General features: G+C 34.5%; 1 protein-coding gene across 1 annotated transcript in view; it reads left to right on the forward strand.

The window, feature by feature from the left end:
- LOC131956252 (uncharacterized) overlaps nt 1-21,809 on the forward strand; it is a gene marked incomplete at its 5' end in the record, with an annotated part of 43,843 nt that overhangs the window by 11,749 nt on the left and 10,285 nt on the right. The window contains 27 exons of the mRNA XM_059320678.1: nt 215-454; nt 759-1,010; nt 2,434-2,640; nt 3,002-3,178; nt 3,513-3,596; nt 5,638-5,767; nt 6,503-6,645; nt 7,208-7,300; nt 7,927-8,178; nt 8,682-8,764; nt 9,229-9,409; nt 10,105-10,356; nt 10,820-10,950; nt 11,434-11,627; nt 12,035-12,141; nt 12,258-12,371; nt 12,614-12,754; nt 13,080-13,242; nt 13,810-14,034; nt 15,102-15,355; nt 16,014-16,139; nt 17,982-18,077; nt 19,131-19,340; nt 20,279-20,400; nt 20,858-20,973; nt 21,155-21,242; nt 21,443-21,536. Coding sequence (XP_059176661.1) covers nt 215-454; nt 759-1,010; nt 2,434-2,640; nt 3,002-3,178; nt 3,513-3,596; nt 5,638-5,767; nt 6,503-6,645; nt 7,208-7,300; nt 7,927-8,178; nt 8,682-8,764; nt 9,229-9,409; nt 10,105-10,356; nt 10,820-10,950; nt 11,434-11,627; nt 12,035-12,141; nt 12,258-12,371; nt 12,614-12,754; nt 13,080-13,242; nt 13,810-14,034; nt 15,102-15,355; nt 16,014-16,139; nt 17,982-18,077; nt 19,131-19,340; nt 20,279-20,400; nt 20,858-20,973; nt 21,155-21,242; nt 21,443-21,536 — 4,275 coding nt within the window. The remainder of the gene's footprint in view (nt 1-214; nt 455-758; nt 1,011-2,433; nt 2,641-3,001; nt 3,179-3,512; nt 3,597-5,637; nt 5,768-6,502; nt 6,646-7,207; nt 7,301-7,926; nt 8,179-8,681; nt 8,765-9,228; nt 9,410-10,104; nt 10,357-10,819; nt 10,951-11,433; nt 11,628-12,034; nt 12,142-12,257; nt 12,372-12,613; nt 12,755-13,079; nt 13,243-13,809; nt 14,035-15,101; nt 15,356-16,013; nt 16,140-17,981; nt 18,078-19,130; nt 19,341-20,278; nt 20,401-20,857; nt 20,974-21,154; nt 21,243-21,442; nt 21,537-21,809) is intronic.

Genomic DNA, 21,809 nt, shown 5'->3' on the forward strand with positions numbered 1-21,809 from the left:
GATAAATGTTTAACCTTTCATACCTTCATGTGTGTGTCTTTGACTTATAGATAAATGTTTAACCTTTGAATGTTATACCTTCATGTGTGTGTATTTGACTTAAAGATGAATGTATGTTTAACCTTTAAATGTCATAGCTTCATGTGTATAATCCATTTCTAGCTTTGAGTAAAATTTCACCATGCTCACTGAAGATGTTTATTTTTGCCACTAGACTCTGAGCCGCCTGTGTTTAACAACTGTCCAGCCTCACCTATTGTGGTCAGTCGCTATGCCAGCGCCTCGCTGTATGCACCCTCTGCTGTGGATAACTCCAAATTGGTTATGGAAATTACCACATTGCCGAAATACTTTCTACCCAACCAGCCAATCGCTAGAGACATGAATGTGACATTTGTGGCCAGGGACGGAGAAAATCTGACATCCAGTTGCCAGGTTGTGCTACTAGTTAAAGGTTTGTCCATGCTGCTCTTATGTTCAACACTCATACAATTTAACATAAACTTTTTAAACCTGAGGCAAGGTTAAAAAAAATGATGATTGTAAATATAGTACTTTCCTTGAGGAAATAATCAAAAGTTATTTAACTATTTAGCAAAATTTAAAGTTTAACATTTTAAAACTGCTGGTTGAGTTTGTTATATAACTCGACATTTATTTTTAGGATCAGACATATGATTGATATTTTCTATTATAAATTTAAATCAATTTTTAATTAATTTTTTTTTAAATAATGTTTTTTATATGTTGTAATGCAGATGAAACCCCTCCTGTTGTGGAATGCCCTTGTCCAGTTCTCTTAAGTGTCTCAGCGAGCACCAACGTAACGTACGTGTTCAACAGGTCTCTGGTCACTGCCACAGATGATACGGGGGTGGTGAACGTACAGTTCTCTGTGCCCAGCGTTACGGTCACCGTGAGGGACGTTGGGGTGCCAGTGGATATTACAGCCACAGCTTTTGACGCTGCAGGGAATAATGCCTCATGCCTGTTTCAAGTCTTTACCACAAGTAGGTTATGTTTTTATTTATAATTTATCAGTATGCTTTATGTGGATAAGTTATTCATTTTGATTTAGAATTTATTAGAATAATTTGAAACTTAACAGTAGTTGGGCCTATACAAAGACTTTCTCGTATAATATCAGGCATTATTTGAATTTTTTGTTGTGTGTATTTTAAGTGCTATAAAAAAAAAGTTTTAAAAGCAGGCTATAGACAAAATATTATGTTAAAAACAAATCCATATTATGACATTAAACTTACTAGAATGGTTACATTTATTATAGGCCTATTGAACAAATTACATTTTGTTGTGTGCTACTGGCACTTCCTGTACTGCCAAGCTTGGCTTGATAAAAATATTTTGAAGCTTATTCTATTACATTTTTTGTTTCCTTTCTGCATTACTTTATGTAAATACTGGATCTATTTAAATTAATTTTTTAATAATTTGTTTTTCTATTTTTCTACAGACAGCTCTCTGGGCAGTCTATTCAACCTGAATAATTGTATGTAATCAACTTTCTACACCAAATTTTTTAAAATTTTGAAACTGGTTGCTAGATATTTCAAAAATTAAAAAAAAAAGTTTAATTTTTCTGAATATAAAAACAATTTACAATTTAATCTACAACAATTTTCTTGGTTGTTTTCAGTTAAGATTAACTCCCTGTGTTTTTGACTATCAGTAGAGATAATTCATTTATCTTTTTTCCTTCTATTTTCTCACTCTCAACAAATCCTTGTCCACTTCACCATGTTTGCAGTTCTTTGATAATTAAATTTTATTAATTCTAAATAATGAAAGGGAATTCTTTAAAATTGTTTTATAGCTTAAATGATTTATATATATTTCATTATATAATTTATATTATTTACAAAGGAAAAAGTTCTCAATTGCACCTTCAGACATGACCGTTCAATTAGACAAAAAATGTAGATTTATATATATTTTTTTACCTCCTCATATGAAAGGATTGTGTGGTCAACATTATGCCCATCATTCACTTCTACTTTCACTTGACTTAAGTCAAGTATCCATTAGAGCTGATTGGACTCATGAAACTTTTTCTGACTTGAGCCTTGGGATTTGAACTTAAATTTTTAATGTATTCTACCACTCAACCGTACCATCCCATGTTGTAGAAAGGATTAATGGATCATTATTTATCTTTCGGGATGGAGTGGTCTAGCGGTTAGTCTCGAGTTCGAATCCGGGTTCAAGTCAGTAGACCGTCCCTGAGTCCACCCAACTCTGATGGGTACCTAACTCATGTTAGGGAAAGTAAAGGCGGCTGGGCATAGTGCTGACCACACTATCTTTTCATATGCCGAGGTCACAGAAACAAGTGAACTCTACTTCACTTGCCCCATAGACCGTCAGGTTTGAAAAGGAACTTTACTTACTACTACTTATTTATCTTTCACACAGGCACCAACTGTTTCGAATGTCTGAAAAACATCTCGCAAGTGGTACCATACGCCACCCCCAACTGCACAGGTAACTTTGTCTCCAGTACAGGCATGACTCCCTGCTTTCAATGTCAAGGCAACACCTACAAGGTCAACAGCACGCACTGTCTAGAATGTCCACTCAACACACAGGTGGTCAAAAATGAATTCAACCCCAACTGTAAAAGTATGTTTTCCTTTTTATTAAATGTTCATTTTTCTAGCATGTAAAATACAGTATTTAAAACCAGCAATATCTAAAAAAGTAACAGCTGAGTATTCCTGCCAAAATACTTTGTGTAATATAGTACATTTCTTTGCTTTCTAAACAATTTCTTCTTCACTCTTTAATCTTCACAAAAAAAAAAATTGTTTTACTAATTAGTCATAAGATATGAATAGCTACTGTTTCGCCTATCATTATAAAATAGATTAAAAAACCTGAAACAAAAATCTAAAGCTAATACCTCATTTTAAATACTATATCATAAAGTTCATCTTTTAATCTTAAAGATGAGCAAACAATCTTGTTGTCTCCCTTATTTCAGACTCCACCTGCAAATGTGCACCCGAGTGTGACAAGGGACAGTACTCCGTAACTGGCTACAAACCCATCTGTAAGGCTTGTCCTGCAGGTTATACAAGCACAAAAGGGTCAAGGTTATGCACAGAATGTTTATCCAATCAAACCTCTGTGCCAGGCAGTGGAGAGTGCATCTACAACAGTCAGTGATTTTTATTTTCTTTATTTTTTAGCTGGATCTTTAAGAAAAAAAAAGCAACAACATTATTATTAGTAATTTTTCAATTTTCTGAAATAAATATTTTTTCAATTTTAATTTTTCAATTTTCTGAAATAAATATTTTAAAATGTTTGATACGTTTTAAAACAAAATGCATTCAGACATCATTAGTTGGAACTTTTTGTTTTTCTATGATAAATATTTTCAATGATTGATACTTTTAAAAAATTAAATTCAAATTAAAGTTTTTTTAATATTCTGAAATAAATATATTATCCAAATGAGTTTAATGATGTGTGTATGTGTATCATCACAGCATCCCTGTGTAATCCCAGTCCTTGTGCAAATAATGGATCCTGTGTTGTGGAGAACCACAGCTTTCAGTGCCAGTGTCCTTATGGTAGGTGTTCTTGTGGTCTGGTGTGGTGTTTTGTTTTGTTAGTAGGTGTTCTTGGGGTCTGGTGTGGTGTGGTGTCCTTTTGGTAGGTGTTCTAGGGTGTCTGGTGTGGTGTTCTGTTGGTTGGTGTACTAGGGGGTCTGGTGTGGTGTGGTGTCCTTTTGGTAGGTGTTCTAGGGTGTCTGGTGTGGTGTCCTTATGGTAGGTGTTCTTAGGGTCTGGTGTGGTGTGGTGTTCTTTTGGTAGGTGTTCTAGGGTGTCTGGTGTGGTGTTCTGTTGGTTGGTGTACTAGGGGGTCTGGTGTGGTGTGGTGTCCTTTTGGTAGGTGTTCTAGGGTGTCTGGTGTGGTGTCCTTATGGTAGGTGTTCTTAGGGTCTGGTGTGGTGTTTTGTTTTGTTGGTAGGTGTTCTTGGGGTCTGGTGTGGTGTTTTGTTTTGTTGGTAGGTGTTCTTGGGGTCTGGTGTGGTGTTTTGTTTTGTTGGTAGGTGTTCTTGGGGTCTGGTGTGAGGTCCTTTTTTTATGTGTTTTGGGGGTCTTGTGTGGTGTGGTGTGGTGTCCTTTTTATAGGCGTTTTGCAGGTCATGTGGTGTCCTTTTGTTAGGTGTTTTTGGGGGGTCTAGTGTGGTGTTTTGTTGGGAGTTGTTCTTTGGGGTCTGGTGTGGTGTCCTTTAGGTGTTCTAGGTGGTCTGGTATGGTGTGGTCTCCTTGTGGTAGGTGTTCTAGGGGGTCTAGTGTAGTGTTCTGTTGTGTTCTTGGGGTCTGGTGTTGTGTTCTTTTGGTTGGTGTTCTTGGGGGTCTGGTGTTATGTTTTGTTGGTTGGTGTTCTTGGGGTCTGGTGTTATGTTCTTTTGGTTGGTGTTCTTGGGGTCTGGTGTTATGTTCTTTTGGTTGGTGTTCTTGGGGGTCTGGTGTTATGTTTTGTTGGTTGGTGTTCTTGGGGTCTGGTGTTATGTTCTTTTGGTTGGTGTTCTTGGGGTCTGGTGTTATGTTCTTTTGGTTGGTGTTCTTGGGGGTCTGGTGTTATGTTTTGTTGGTTGGTGTTCTTGGGGTCTGGTGTTATGTTCTTTTGGTTGGTGTTCTTGGGGTCTGGTGTGGTGTCTGAGAAGTGGGTTTTTGCTGTGGGGTAGGTTTAGTGACTGTGTGGTAGGTTTTTGCTGTGGGGTAGGTTTAGTGACTGTGTGGTAGGTTTTTGCTGTGGGGTAGGTTTTCTTAGGCCTTTGGCTTGTGTCTGAGAGGTAGGTAGGTTTTTTTGTAAAATGAGGAATACTTCTAAATGTGTGCAAAAAAATTTGTCAGAGTAATAGGCAAAAATTACTAATAGTTTTCAAACAGTCAAAGCTTTTGTATTGCACTGTGTTATCATGTACTAATTATAGGTATGGGTGTTTCTTTGTGATAATGTACAATACATAGCCTATGAATTTTAATCATATGGTGCACTAATGTCTAAATAAGGCAGGCCCACATTGTAAGTATGATTACACTCACCACATTTTAAAATTTCTTTTCTTCATCCTATCAGGGTACTATGGCCGACAATGTGAGAGCAAGATAGATGCCTGTTTGTCACAACCTTGCTACTATGGTGCTGTCTGCACCTCTATGCCTGGTGCACAATACAAATGCAACTGTTCAAATGGTACAGAATGTTTATACTCTTTATTATATATATATATATATATATATATATATATATATATATATATATATATATATATATATGGATCACAGAATTTAAAAGCAGCATTGTATAACAGTAGCTTTTAAAAATAAAAAAATTAAGTTGTTAATTTTTGTAGGTGCACAACTAAATGAATATAAATTTATAGAGAAAAAAGTTCTTTTGTGTAAAAGACCTTCTGGCAATTTTTTTAAGCAAATGTTCTTTTAGGCAATCTGCTTGTCAAGATCCTCCTTGTGGTAGTTGTAGACTGACTAATCTTGATAAAATGATATAGCTTGAACACAACCTACATCACAGGTGTAATTATTTCACTAATTAGTTGGAAAACAATTTGATTTAATTGGCTAATTAAATCCCCAGGTACAACAGGGAGCAGGTGTGAGACCAACGTCAATGATTGCACCCCAGACAGCTGCAATGGACGTGGCACCTGTGTGGATCAACTGGGTTTGTTCAAGTGCTCATGTGTTGAAGGTTTCAATGGTTCAAGGTCAGGGTTGTTTCAAATTTGCTAGTGTTGTTGGAGGTGATAGGTTCAAGGTTAAGGTCATTATATTTATCTTAGTGTTTTATGTTAGGTAAATAGTTCATGGTCAGAGTTGTTTCAACTTAGCTAGTGTGTTGTGTGAGGTGAATAGTTCAAGGTCAGGGTTGTTTCAAATATGTTAGTGTGTTGTGGGAGGTGAATAGTTCAAGGTCATTATATTTATCATAGTGTTTTGTGTTAGGTAAATGGTTCAAGGTCAAGGTCATTACACCTTTGTAAATGTGTAGAAAAAGAGCTAAGCTAATTAACTAACAGTAAAGGGTGCAATCAACATGGAATGATAAATCAAGTAATCAAAAAACAGTTTTTAAGTAATTAATTTGTAGATCTTGCTAATTAAAAAAAATTGGAAGTCTTCCTTTTTGAACTTAATTATAAAAATGCAATATTTTATGATTTCAAAAGTAATAACTATAGGCCAAGTAATTATAACGAGCCGACCCGCGGCGTATCATACGCCGGTATTTAGTTGTTTTATTTTCTACTTTTCAGTAATTCATAATTTGTGAATCCGACAATACCAGTGCTGCCACTGAAAATATTTGCTTTAAAACACTATCAGATGGTCGTTAAGGATAATACCCCCTCCTTTCCCCCCTCCTTCCCATAAAGTGTCACACCGGGTGACACCCAACCTAGTGACGCCACTGAATCCAATTACACCCCGTGATATTTCAGGTGTGAAATTCGTGTGGGGAAGCCGTGTGATAAGCTGGTATGTGATCCTGTTGGCACCAGCAGGTGTGAAAACCTCAATGAAATTTATGCCAGATGTGTCTGCAGAAGTGGTTACACTGGAGCTAATTGTTCTCAAGTCGTTGGTAAAAAAATTTTTATTTCTAAGTTTTAATTGATATGTTTGTAATATCTCTTCTTTGAATCCTAAGATTTTTCATAGACTCTGTAAGTTTTTAAATGTTTTTGTAGTTGACTCCAGACATATAGTGATTTTCTGTTACCTATTAAACTGTTGATTAAAACTAATACATATTATTTTGTGCAGTAAAAATTCTAGCTCAAGGGCAAATGTGAAGTTATTTTTCTCTTACTTTCCATCTGACAACAAAACTGTTAGATTTTTAGGGAAAAATATTCAATTATATTTGAATTAAAGATGCATTTCTTAGGGAAGTAAAATTAGATATAACGGGAATAACAAAACTAGTTTTTATGTTTCATAGTTTTATTGTGTTAGAACTCAGACACATGAGATTTTCCTACATCTTCATGCTGTTCATCATTTATTTAATATTAAGGCTAGCAGGATTAAAATGACCATATCTAAATAAAAGAAATCTACTGATGTACAGAATGTTGTGAGTGTAGTTCATGATACAAAATTATGTTTGTGATGACTATTTTGACTGAACATATTGTCTCCAGACATAGGTTGTGCCTCGGCGCCATGTCACAACGGTGGCTCATGTACAAGCTCAAATGGCTCTTACACCTGCCACTGTCTCACTGGTTTCCATGGTAACTTTTGTGAGTTGCCAGATAAAACATGTGACAACTACTGTACAAATTCCCTCAGCTGTGAGCAGGACTACAGGACAGGCTTGCCAATTTGTGTTTGTTCACCAGGATATACTTTAGGTAAATTATTCATTTGATTTTATCTTCTGTAATAGCTTCTAACATTTTTTAAATTTAGAAATAAAAAGTAGCTAAATAAATCAGGGGATGGAGTGGTCTAGCGGTAGAGAGCTAGACTGCTACCCTTAAGTCTCGAGTTCAAATCAGGGTTTAAGTCTGTAGACCGTCCCTGAGTCCACCCAACTCTGATGGGTACCTAACTCACCTTAGGGAAAGTAAAGGCGGCTGGGCATAGTGCTGACCACACTATCTCTTCATATGCCGATGTCACAGAAACAAGTGAACTCTACTTCACTTGCCCCATAGACCGTCAGGTTTGAAAAGGGAACTTTACTTTAAATAAATTAACAATATACACTAATTAATGGTCATACAAAAACTTTGTCAAGCAGTTTTTAGGTTTTCACCTCCATTATCTTCATACGTGAGTATAAAAACCAGACCCATCCACCCCACATTAGCTCACACAAAAAAAGCCAAAATTTTCTTCTCTTCATGATTTTCAGGTCTAGTTTGTCAGTTTGAATATACAACAGGACAGTCAGTAGTTGGCCAAGTGGTCAACAATACAAATCTAACATACAGAGCATGTCAACAGATGTGTTTCAATGCTCAGTTAGCTTGTGATGGCTTCACGTTTGAACCTTCAGCCCAAGGCGCAGATAGTGGTATCTGCAAGATCTATTCTCGTATCGACAGTGTTGTCAATCAGACTAATGGAATCATCTTGGGGAATTCGGCTTGTTCTGCTAATTCAGGTAATATATTAATTAGCAACTTTTTGAAAAAAATGATCTGGCAGTTTTGTTTATTTACAATGTGTTTCCATAGAAACAGCTTGTTCCTTAAATTCAAAGACAGAGTTGTCACAGACATGATAATGAGAAAGTTTTATAGATATAGCTAACTGTTCTTGTGAAATGGATCATTTTAATACTTGGAAAAGGTTATATGTTAAAAGAGTGTCCAATAGTTCCACACTAATGAAATCTATTTTTGAAAGAAGTGTTAGCTACTCTGTTACTGGCAGTAGGCTAATTACAAATGCAAATTGCTAATGTCAACACTAACCTTAGCATTAAACCAGACCCTAACCCAAACTCATGCCCTAACCCTAGGTTCTGACCCTAACATTAACAATGTAACACATACATTTACATTTATAGGAAATGCATACTGACTGATAAAGTCACCATCAATACTTCCTAAATGCAAGTTTAGTTTCTTGTTGTAATAAGTTTTAATTTTGTGAAAATTTTAGAGGACTCGTTCTTCTCTCCATGGATGACTCCAAGGAAAATTGAAAATGGTGTCAATGTGACTCTCCACAACATCACATCACAGGTAGTTAGTAGTTAGGTTACACTATAGCAGCCATCTTGTTTATTTTTTTTTATAGTAAACTTATAGCGCAAGATTCAGGGGAAGCCACTCTAACTTACAGATGGCCGCATTTTATATAGCAAATCCTGCTTGCAAACACTGCTGTTTAAAGTTAATTTCTTGCCTATATTGATATATTTAGCCATTGGTTTAGGTTTATTATTCATTTTTCTATAATATTTGACACAAATATATCACAATATACTTCTCACATAGTTACTGTTTTTATAAGTAGTTAGGTTACACTTAGTTACTGTTTTCACACATAGTTACTGTTTTAGTGGGTAGTGAAATTCAGCACAATGTTTTTCCTGATAGTATATTTAACAAAATATTTTCACACACTAGTCTTAAATTTAAATAATTTAGTTTTATTTGTTTAAAAGTTGTATGTTCTCTAATGAAATGTTTATTTAAACTTTAAGTTTGAAGAGGTCATCTGCCATGGGACACAACCCTTGGATGCTAAATGCAGATTAAAAAACAATGCAACTGTCCAGCTTCCTGCTGGTGTATCATGTAACTTTGATGGGGTCAAGTGTACACCTAGCAGCCTTACAAATTGCAGTGACATTGAGATGCGCTTTTTATGTGCAAGGAGTAGAGGTACAAACATAATAATGTCTGTAAAATTGCTAACATAAAGTATATGGACCATGGGATGGCGTGGTCTAGAGATAGAGAACTAGAATGCTAACCCAAAAGTATTGAGTTAGCATCTGGGTTCAAGTCAGTGGAATGTCCATGAGTTTGCTCAGCTCTAATGGGTACCTAATTCCCATTGGGGAAATTTAAGGTGGCTGGGCATAGTGCTGACCACACTATCCCTTCATATGCCGAGGTCAAGAAACATATGAGCTCTACATCACTTTCCCAATTAATTGCTAGATCTAAAGAGGAATCTTTACATTACTTTTATATGGACCCAAAAGAAATGGCATTATGGAATATAGACCTACACTGGCATTGCAATGTTGTATCAAGTCAAAGGTTAAGAAGACTTGTTACTAGTTACTGTAAGGACAGAATAGTGTAGCTAGGCAGGATCTGAGACCACAACTTTGAAACACCTTGGTCTCTGGGTTAGGTGGGTAACCACTTTGGCCATCTGGCTTGCTCAACAATATTTTTTTATGTTATTAAATAATGGCCAAAATTTTGTTCTTGTTAATCTCTTTTAAATATATAGAATGATTTATTGGTGCATATTTATTTAATTCTGGTTACTTATTTTACTATTCGGCAAAAATTGTGTTAAACTTTAAAAGGTCTGTGTTGTAAGTAGATGGAATGTGTTTCAGTGTTTGCTAACAAGAAGTGTGTAGCCTTGGATGTGTGTGGAACCAGTAGACCGTGTCGCAATGGAACGTGTAAAAATGATCCAACGCGGGACGCTGGCTACCTGTGTGAGTGCCTACCTGGATATGAAGGTGCTCAGTGTCAGCATGACATAGATGAGTGCCAGAAGGGAGGTGCGCAGACATGTCTTAATGGAGCTACCTGTGTCGATGGGTTCTTGAACACCACCTGTATTTGTGCACCTGGCTTTACAGGTATGGAGGCCTATTTCTCTCTATATATCGATTTATATCCTTTACTAACTGTAGAAATGAAATTAAAACAAGAAAGTTAGGGCTTGTTAAAAAAAATGACCACTTTTGTCTTTTGTTAACAATTTTTATTAGGTTAGTGTGAGGTTATTAAACTTTAGTAAATCGTGTATTGATTATGTTGTAATGTTTTTGTTTGTTTGTGAAATCTCAGTAATAAAACGAAAACAAAATATGTTTTGTTTTGATATATCTGGTTATGTTAAAAGAAACTTAAGCCTTAAAATAGTTGATTTTCTTATTTTTTTAAGGTTATAAAATCAGGATTGCAATCAATTTTCATTTAGCAGTAGGCCTAAATCATAATAATAAATATCAAGTTCAATAAATATTCTTTAAAATTTGACTAAATATATTATTGTTGTAAATTGTACTTAAATAAAGGGAGATAATCTTTTGTTGATAGGAGTGCGATGTGAATTAAACATAGATGACTGCCTGCGTGCAAGCTGTAACACAACAGGGGGCAACTGTGTGGATGGGGTGAACCAGTACACCTGTGTGTGTAAGCCAGGCTACACTGGTCTGATGTGTCAGGTGTGTTAAGATTTTTTTTTGTGAACTTGTTTTGTTTTAATTTTAATTTAAATTTTTTTTTTTTTTTTTGTGAACTTGTGTTTTAATTTTAGTTTAAAGTTGTTGTTTTTTGTGTGAACTTGTTTTGTTTTAATTTTAGTTTAAGTTTTTTTTTTTGTGAACTTGTTTTTTTTTTAATTTTAGTTTAAAGTTTTTTTTTTGTGAACTTGTTTTGTTTTAATTTTCGTTTAAGGTTTTTTTTTCATTTATTACAAATTAAAATTATAAAATAAGTATATTTATAATGCTGTTAAACTGTACTATCACTGTACTAATCATGTCCTAATATGTTTTCCCCCCAAAAAAATTTATTTTTATACAATAAAATTATACATCACTGTATTTTTCCTTTCACCAAAAATGTACATTAGAAGTAAAAAAAATATATTCATCCCTTACCAAAATTTACCATAAAAACTAAAATATTTATCTGGCCTCTTGTAGACTCCTGTGGATGACTGCCTCTCTCAGCCTTGCCACAATGGCAATTGCACTGATGCCACAAATGGGTTTGTGTGTGAGTGTTCCCCAGGTTGGACTGGAATCCAGTGTGACACCCTGATAGACTTGTGTTCACCATCTCAGCCTTGTGGTACTGGTGCTGAGTGCTTTAACTTAATTAATGATTTTTACTGCAAGTAAGTTACTGTAAAGTCCTTTAAAAATGTATCTATATCAAAGACTAATACATTTTATTAGAATTTGAGTATATTTATATTCCTGTTTTAAATTTAAATGGTTATTGCAGTATCAATTTATTTGTTTGTTTGAAAATGATATTAAAATTTGAGCTATTTTTCTGTGACCTGTTAAATGGCAATTACAGCAAAATAAAACTATGGAAATAAAAGCATTGAAATTCAATAATGAATTTAAATTGTGTTCTCTTTCATAAGTGTGACAAAGTATTTATTTTCCATCAAGAACTCAAATTACTTTTAAGCTAATGAGCATATTTAATTAATGACTTAACAACTGTAGCCTCTAACTTTGTAAATGACTGGTGATTTTGTTCCCCTCCACCCCCCACCCCCTCCCTCTTCAGCTGCCCATCTCAAACCTATGGAAAAACTTGTCAAAACGCCTGCAGCTACCCAAACTCATGCTTTGATGCTTGTCCCTCTTCCAGCAACAACTGCTCCTGTCTCTTAGGTAACTCCCTCTTTACAGTTGTAGAGAATTTTTGATGAAAAAATCTCTTTTGACATTAGATAGTGAAGTGCTTATGTACCTGTATATTAAGAAATTTTTTTTTTTTTTTAAATTAGGCACAAATTCCAGTGGATGTCCTCTCAGCAATTTGTGTAACAATAAAACTTGTTACAATGGTGGAACCTGTAGGGTTAACCAGACTTTGGCGCCTGTCTGTGATTGTGTCAGTGGTAAGATTTAAACTTCTATAATATAAGCCACTCTGTAGTGTGTCATTCCTTCCTTCCTTCCTTCCTATCTGTAGTGTTAACTAGACAATGACACCTGTCACTTACTGTGACAGTAGTAAACTCTAAACATTGTATGTATAGTTTGCTGTATTACATTGCATGTTTAAATGTATGTATAATAATAATTATTGTATTTAACTAAGTTAGTAGGCTACCACTTTCATAAATTTGTTTTGGACCAGAATTTACTGGTGAGAACTGTGAGAATCACGTCAATAACTGTGTAAACAAAGCCTGCCCTGCCACGTCTGTGTGTATTGATGGCTCTGGAACAGCTTTCTGTAGATGTCCTCTGGGTAAAACAGGAACAGGTTGCACTGAAGGTGAGACAGGTATTTTTATATCAAGTCCTCAAGCCTCTATCTGGCAAACTTTAATGTTACCTGCCAGATCAGTAGCACATGCAGACACAAGTGTTCAAATAATGTGTAATGTTAACCAATGGCTACACCTTCTGTTTGTATCAACTAAAGCATCCCTTAGATCCACAAATGAAAAGATCTCATTTTCTAATTTTTACTTCCTTTATGCCCAGAATTTGTTTAAGATAAATCTCACATTTTACTATATTATGCCCAGAATTTTTCCTGTTGATGTCTTTAAAACTGTATAAGACCTATCTCGTTATATTACTTGCGTAACCCCCAGATGCCAGTGATGACTTTGACATTTGTCTACGACCATCTTTGGACATTACTGGTGCCAGCCTCCACTTCCCTGTCCTCACTAGCTCAAGCTTCACCATCAAACTCTGGGTCAAGTACACCCTGCCAGGATCTACAGGAGCTTTTTTTACGCTCCTCAAAGCCAGGTCAAAATATATTAATTTTATCTAAAATATTTGACTAAATACTATCTTGGTAGCATTGATAATATTAAATGTTTAAAAAATCTTGTATTTAATTAAAATGTGAATGTTTTGTTCCGTTTTTATCAAGTATCAACATTTTAGATTTCTAAATTGTAGATGTTTTATGTAAGCTGTTATCACAATGCTTACTGTATTGGTCAACATTAGGGCTGCCAGCAGTACTCAGTTGCATTAGCAGTTGTAGCAATGTTGACCATTGCAGTCTGTACTAGGGTAGACAAATTATTTACAGTTGTTTAAATTACTAGAAAGGTTTAAAATTGAGTTGCTTTCCCCTGTTTTGTGAAAGTGCATTTCTTACTCCATCTTACAACTAGCAGTTCAATTACAGATTAGCTGGATGAAATCTGTATCAAGATAGTTCATATTATTTAATTGAATATTAAATTTTCATATAATAATGGTATAGACCAAATAAACTTGGTCCAGCCAGTAACATTAAGATCAGTTTGCTTAAATGAGACGCATTAGATATGTTAAATTGTATGATGCATTACATTTTTCCAGGAGTCAGTATGTGACTGATGTTACAGGTGTTGTGTTTGCACTGGACAATGCAGGTTTAACACTCAATGGCTCAAGTTTTTTGGCCTATGGCAATGTGTTAGTTAATGATGGCCACTGGCATCACATAGTGGCCACCTGGGACAAGGCCACCTCGCAGGTTAACTTGGCCGTTGATTTTGTCAAGAGAAACTCTTCCACTGTTACCTCCTGGTCTAGTTTAGAGTGGTAGGTTTGTTTACAACTGTTTAAACTGTACACAATTATATGTCAACATTACCTAGCTGCCTTTACAAGTTAGGTACATATCAGAGCAGTTCTGAGTCTGAACAAAGATCCTTACTAAGGATCTTTGGGCTAGCAGCCAGAGGCGTAGCGAGGGGGGGGGGACGACATATGTCCCTGGGCGCCAACCTTAGGGGGCGCTGACCTTAGGGGGCGCCAAAATGGGTTGGAAAAACAAATTGAAAGTTTGAGGGGGTGCAAATTAAAAGTTTGATGGGGGTGGGGTGCAAATCAAAAGTTTGTCCCCGGGCGCGGGGAAGGGTCCCTTTGTCTCTGCTAGCAGGTGAACACTCTACCATTTGACCACGCCATCTCATACACTAATTTTGTTTATTACCCAAAAATATTAATAACAACAAATAAACCCAGTGTATAGAAAATGAATAAACTTAAAAACCACTCAATGAAGTTGTTATAATAATTGTTAATTTGACTTTACTTATTCAATCCTTTCAAGTCCCTGAGGAGTCAAGGGCTGCAGCTACACCTTTCTATCCAACATTGTTTTGGGCAGATCTCTTTAGTTCAGCCCATGTAAGCCCAGCTGTGCTTGCTTCTCCTTCTACTGTCTTTCCCTAGGATTGTTCAAGCTGCCCTATTTTTCTTTTCCCCTGGTGGTTCCAGTCCTATGTTTGGCACATGATGCTATCCTCCTCTTCTCATTGTGTGTCCTACCCATCCCCATTTGCAGGCTTTGTAATTCTGTTAATCAGCTGTTGCTTTCAGGTTTAATTAAGATTTTGTCCAAAATTCAATACATTTAAAATTAAATTAAAACACTACACATGATTTAAAAACATTTATTCTCCACTTTTTTTTTAGCCATTCTGTACATAGTACCTTTTAACAGTTCTTTACATAAATTTGTAAATCTGAAAGTTTCCTTAGGGAATGTAGCTTTTTGTATGTAGCTAAATCTTAATTTTTGTGTTTACTTAGCTCAGCACCAAAAAAGATGTTTACACTAAATTAATTCATTCAATTGATGCCTCTACTATTTGACCCCATAGGTCACTTCCTGTTATTGGTAGAGATGAAACAAGTGTCAGAGTTCAGACAGAGTTTGTAGGCTGTGTATCACAGCTAGACATGCTGAACTATAACCTCAACATGGACACTGACCTGAAGATGTTGGAGGGGAATCTCAACAAAATTCCAGGGAATATTTCGAGATGGGGAGAACTCAGTGCGTATGGCAACTTTGATCTGAATCATCCATCTTTGGTAAATGTGACCACGTGTTCATCTTGCAGCTCTGTCAAAGGTACATTATTTTCACTAGGGTATAATTATAAGTAAGATAAAGTAATATTCCCTTTTTAGACCCAGAGTTTCTTCCAGTCTACCGCCCCCCCCCCCCTCCCCCACACACACGCGAACAAAAAATGGAATTTATATAGAAAATATATACTTTTATCAGTGTCCGCCCTCCTGGAAATTTTAGGTCCCCCCCCCCCCCTCCCCAGGGAAAAAGTCTGGAAGAAGCACTGTTTAGATCTAATGATCCACAAGGTATATGAAGTAGAGTTCACATGTTTCAAGACCTGGGGATGGTGTGGTTATCATAATCCCTAACATAAGCCAGGTACCCATCAGACCTGGGTTGACTCAAGGATGTCCTACAGGATACTAGATCTAGTCCGAGATCCAAACTTTTGACTTTCATGTCAGCCATCAAGCGCTCTACCTCTCAACTACCCTGCCCCTGGGTATTATTATACTAAGTGATATTTTAGAAAAATATTCAGACATTTGTTTTCATTGTTGTTTTTAAGTATAGAGGAATTTGAATAATACTTAACTTTTTAAATTAAAGCTGTTTATTAATTTTTCACAAGTAATTCTGAGACAAAGTTTGAATTAAATTGACAAATTGTTCAATGCTCAGGTACCCATTTATTTTCCTATGCAAATTTTTTTAGATCTGCTTTCTGTACTGTTCTGTCCACCGAACATTCAGCAGAATACAACTCAGGATGTGGTCCCTGTCTACTGGGGAGTTCCTACATTTTTAAATTATGTGAATGTTACATCCAGCCATACACCAGGTTGGTCTAGCCCTACTTCACATTTTTATTATTAAACAAACTGTAAAAAAGGCTTATGTTTGCACATAGGTGTTTCAGAGTACAGTCCCATTGTTTTCTTAGATTTAAAAAATTTTGTATGAAAAACACAGCTACCTTCAAATTCTGGATATAGATAAAATCAAACTGTGTGTCACCAATTAGAACTATTTTTCATTGTATTAGTTACTTCCCATTTATTGAATATTAAAAACAACCAAGGGAAAAAACTTTCAACTACATTATAAAAAGTCTTTTAATAAAATATAGTAAGAAAATAAAAATAATAATTACTATTTATTTTTTAATGTAATATAAGTAATACAAATACAACATTACTATGTTATGTACTTCATATTTTAGTAAGTTATGAATTATTTTTTGGCTCTAATTTAAACTGTAAAACAATCGGTTAAATATTCATAACAGCTATTAGAATATGCTTCAGAAACTTAAAGTTACACTTTCTTTTGTGTAAGACATTTTACATTAACTATAGCACTTTTAAATAAATTTTATTCACTTTATAAAGCTCCATTAAACTTACTCCTGTAATCACTCTCCCTATTGGAGAAAAGCCATTTTATCTATAAAACTAGCTATTCTGTTTGTACACTAAACTATTTGACTGACAAAAAACTAACCATTCTGCCTATATAAGAGAAGCCATTCTGCCTAACCATTAGACTTTCTTCTTCTTCGTTCTTAATTTTAGTATTGGAAGAGATCCACCTCCAACACAATTAAGTATACATGTCAACTGGTTATGCACTATTGAGGACATAGACTCCGATTTCAGCCTGCTTTTCTCTTTGGATTTGCTTCCATTGCCTTTGTCCAACCAAGGCAGCAGTTGTTTGATTTTGGGGTTGTCACTCCTAGAAAAGTGGCTTTCTCTAGCTAATAAGCCTCTTCTGTCCGAGACGTTTCGGGTTAGCAACCATGAGCTTTACCGACTCAACTACGCCAACCCCTTTCAACTATAACCATTCTGCTTATATAAGAGAAGCCATTCTTACTAACCATTAGACTTACAACTGTAACCATTCTGCTTATATAAGAGAAGCCATTCTGACTAACCATTAGACTTACAACTGTAACCATTCTGCCTATATAAGAGAAGCCATTCTGACTAACCATTAGACTTACAACTGTAACCATTCTGCTTATATAAGAGAAGCCATTCTGACTAACCATTAGACTTACAACTGTAACCATTCTGCTTATATAAGAGAAGCCATTCTGACTAACCATTAGACTTACAACTGTAACCATTCTGCTTATATAAGAGAAGCCATTCTGACTAACCATTAGACTTACAACTGTAACCATTCTGCTTATATAAGAGAAGCCATTCTTAATAACCATTAGACTTACAACTGTAACCATTCTGCTTATATAAGAGAAGCCATTCTTACTAACCATTAGACTTACAACTGTAACCATTCTGCTTATATAAGAGAAGCCATTCTTACTAACCATTAGACTTACAACTATAACCATTCTGCTTATATAAGAGAAGCCATTCTTACTAACCATTAGACTTACAACTGTAACCATTCTGCTTATATAAGAGAAGCCATTCTTACTAACCATTAGACTTACAACTATAACCATTCTGCTTATATAAGAGAAGCCATTCTGACTAACCATTAGACTTACAACTGTAACCATTCTGCCTATATAAGAGAAGCCATTCTGACTAACCATTAGACTTACAACTGTAACCATTCTGCCTATATAAGAGAAGCCATTCTGACCAACCATCAGACTTACAACTGTAACCATTCTGCTTATACAAGTACAACAATTTTTTACCACCAGGAGCAAACTTCTCTCTTGGACAACACACAGTGAGCTATGTAGGCAGGGATAAGACAGGCAATGCTGTGGTCTGCACATTCTCTGTTTATGTAAATAGTAAGTCAAGCCATCATTGGGGCTTATGCTGGGATTATATGGTGGATTAACTATGTTGTGCAGAGATTATATATGTGATTAAGCTTATATGTCACTGTCATTATATTTGTTTAACTTTATGTTGTACTTCGCTTTAAATGGACTAGATTTACGATGTGCTGGAATAAAGCTTAGAATTATAGCTTACAATTTGCTAGGATTATACGTGACTTAATAAATATTTTAATCTTATTTTTACCACTGTACACTAATATGTAAGTCTTATGTTACTATTGTACTGTAATAATTTGGTAAAATTTGACCATTGTACACTAATATTTTAGTCTTTTTTTACCATCGTACACTGTTTAGCCTTATATTACCAATGTACACTAATATTTAGATTGTACTGTAATATTATAGTCCACTAATATTATTTACATTGTGCTGTGATATTATAGTCCACTAATATTATTTACATTGTGCTATGATATTATAGTCCACTAATATTATTTACATTGTGCTGTGATATTATAGTCCACTAATATTACTTACATTGTGCTGCGATATTATAGTCCACTAATATTATTTACATTGTGCTGTGATATTATAGTCCACTAATATTATTTACATTGTGCTGTGATATTATAGTCCACTAATATTATTTACATTGTGCTGTGATATTATAGTCCACTAATATTACTTACATTGTGCTGCGATATTATAGTCCACTAATATTATTTACATTGTGCTGTGATATTATAGTCCACTAATATTATTTACATTGTGCTGTGATATTATAGTCCACTAATATTATTTACATTGTGCTGTGATATTATAGTCCACTAATATTACTTACATTGTGCTGTGATATTATAGTCCACTAATATTACTTACATTGTGCTGTAATATTATAGTCCACTAATATTATTTACATTGTGCTGTGATATTATAGTCCACTAATATTATTTACATTGTGCTGTGATATTATAGTCCACTAATTATATTTACATTGTGCTGTGATATTACTTACATTGTTTTGTGATATAACCCCAAAACCTTTGCCTGTTCCAGGTGAGTTCTGTCCAAAACTCCCTAACCCACGAGGTGCAGGTAACCAAACTTGTGCATCTGCCAACTCGTTCTCCTACTGCACACTCACCTGCCCAGCCCAGTTACCTGTCCAGAAACCTGCACTAATTAAGGAAACCCCTGGATACTTCACCTGTGGGCCTGATGGGGACTGGGTCACTCTCACAGATGGCCTGTATCCAGCATGTGGTAGTAAGTCATTTTAAATCTTTACCTGGTAATTAATTGTCTTAATTTTGCAACTGTTATACCAGTATGTAATTAAATCTTTACTAGGAAATTAATTATTGTCTTAACTTTGCAACTGTTATACAAGTACGTAATTAAATCTTTACCTTGTAATTAATTATTGTCTTAACTTTGCAAATGTTATACCAGTACGTAATAAATCTTTACCAGGAAATTAATTGTTGTCTTAACTTTGCAACTGTTATACCAGTATTTAATTAAATCTTTACCAGGTAATTAATTTTCTTAATTTTGCAACTGTTATACCAGTACGTAATTAAATCTTTACCTGGTAATTAATTATTGTCTTAACTTTGCAACTGTTATACCAGTATGCAATTAAATCTTTACCAGTTAATTACTTATCTTAATTTTGCAACCGTTACACCAGTACGTAATTAAATCTTTACCAGGTAATTAATTATTGTCTTAACTTTGCAACTGTTATGCAAGTACGTAATTAAATCTTTACCTGGTAATTAATTATTGTCTTAACTTTGCAACTGTTATACAAGTATGCAATTAAATCTTAACCAGTTAATTACTTATCTTAATTTTGCAACTGTTATACCTGTACGTAATTAAATCTTTACCAGGTAATTAATTATTGTCTTAACTTTGCACTGTGTAATACCTGTAAGTCATTAAATTTTTACCTGGCTACTAACTATTGTCTTAACGTTGCACTGTACTATATCTGCAAGTTGTCAAATCTCTACCTGTGATTTTATTACTGCCTTAACTATAACTATGTTGCACCTGTTAGTGATTTATTTCTACGTGTGTTGCACATGTTTGGTAGATACTGCAAAGCACAATTTGATGTTCCGAATGGGGTAGGTATAGAAGATGTCAGTGACATAAAGTAGGTGTCTCAAAGCGTATCATTTTTTCCAATTCAGGAGTTGAAGGTGAATCTAAAGTCAATGTAGAGCTAATGTTGACCTACACAAATAGCTCTCTATGTCGGTTGGCAATTCAAGTTCAAGCTGTCAAAAAGAAAATTCAGAATCAAATCAAACTGGTAAATACAATTTTTGCTGGTCCTTCTGATAAAAACAATAACTTAAAAATTTAATTTTATTAGTATTTTAATGTCATTCAATGCTGGAAAATAAATTTAAGCAATAACTCTAATTTTATAAGGGCTACTGTATCAAGAAGAACTCATGAACGTGTTTCGTTAAATGTTGGTATTTATTTAGTCATATTTTTTATGTTAACCAGTCTCCCATAAAGGTTTTCCTTTCACGATGTGCAGCCTTAAATTTTTAATTAATCAATGTTAAAATAACATAAAAATTAGCCACACTATAATAATAATTAAAATAATCTTTATTAAAAAATTGGATAAACTTGAAAGTTGATTAAAACAATCATGATAAACTCAAAAGTTAATTAAAACAGTTATCAATATTAACATGAAGGCTAATGAAAACAATTATCATAATAAACATGAACATTTAACTTAATTTTACCAGCTTCAGCAAACATGGGGACCAGTGCTTTGTGTCACAACTGACTGTTCAGATGTCCAGGTAGCTTGCACCTCATCAGTAAATAAATCAAGTGTCAATGTCATTATAGCTAACCTCAGGTATGCTTAAGCTAAAATAAAAATTGCAGCAATATTGTATGTCAGTTTAGCTGAAATTCTTGAACCTGCATTATTTTTCAGGTGTAATGTCTAACATTTCATGTAGAGAAGGTAGGGGGAGGGGAGTGTTTTAGGATTTTAACCTTATAAAAACAAAAAAATATGTGAAATGATTTTTCAGTGCCAATGTACAGAATGGCACTAAAACTATTTCCATTGGAGACATTTTCCAAGTTGCAGCATTGGATGATAACATGTTTAGCCTAGAGGTAAGGAAACTGTAGGAGAGTTTATGAAATTTTCTTTCTAGCTTTATGGAGACATTGTACTTTAATAATGAAATCAAAGAAGCCTAGTGCATCACCAATAGGTTTTGTTTCGGTGAATTACAATGTGGTCATGTTGATTTTTTTTTTTAAACTTTCATAATTAAATGAATAACATTTTAACATTTTTGCTATTGACCTAGGACATTAGCTCTAATAATTTGAACAAAGATGATTTTGTTGTCAACATAAAACCTATATGTCCAGTTGGCCAAGTGGTCAGATACGGCAGCTGCGGTTAGTAATTTTTAATGTTTTTTTTTACAAACTTATTCATATGTAAATAAAATACTTTAGAAACATTATATTAAAACTAGTATCTTATAAACTTAAATTATTACTTTAAAATTTATGGTTATTTACCAAAAATTTGAACCATCATTTGTTGTAAAATTCTTATTTTTAATTGACAAAATTATCGAAGAATAGTGTAGAAAATAGACCAACATGGTGGTATTTTAGTTAAAAATATATATATATATAAATATTAGAATGTTTGGCTAATTTAAA

This window comes from Physella acuta, unplaced genomic scaffold, assembly GCF_028476545.2.
Source record: "Physella acuta isolate Inbredline_101_S28 unplaced genomic scaffold, ASM2847654v3 ptg001139l, whole genome shotgun sequence".
NCBI lineage: Eukaryota > Metazoa > Mollusca > Gastropoda > Physidae > Physella > Physella acuta.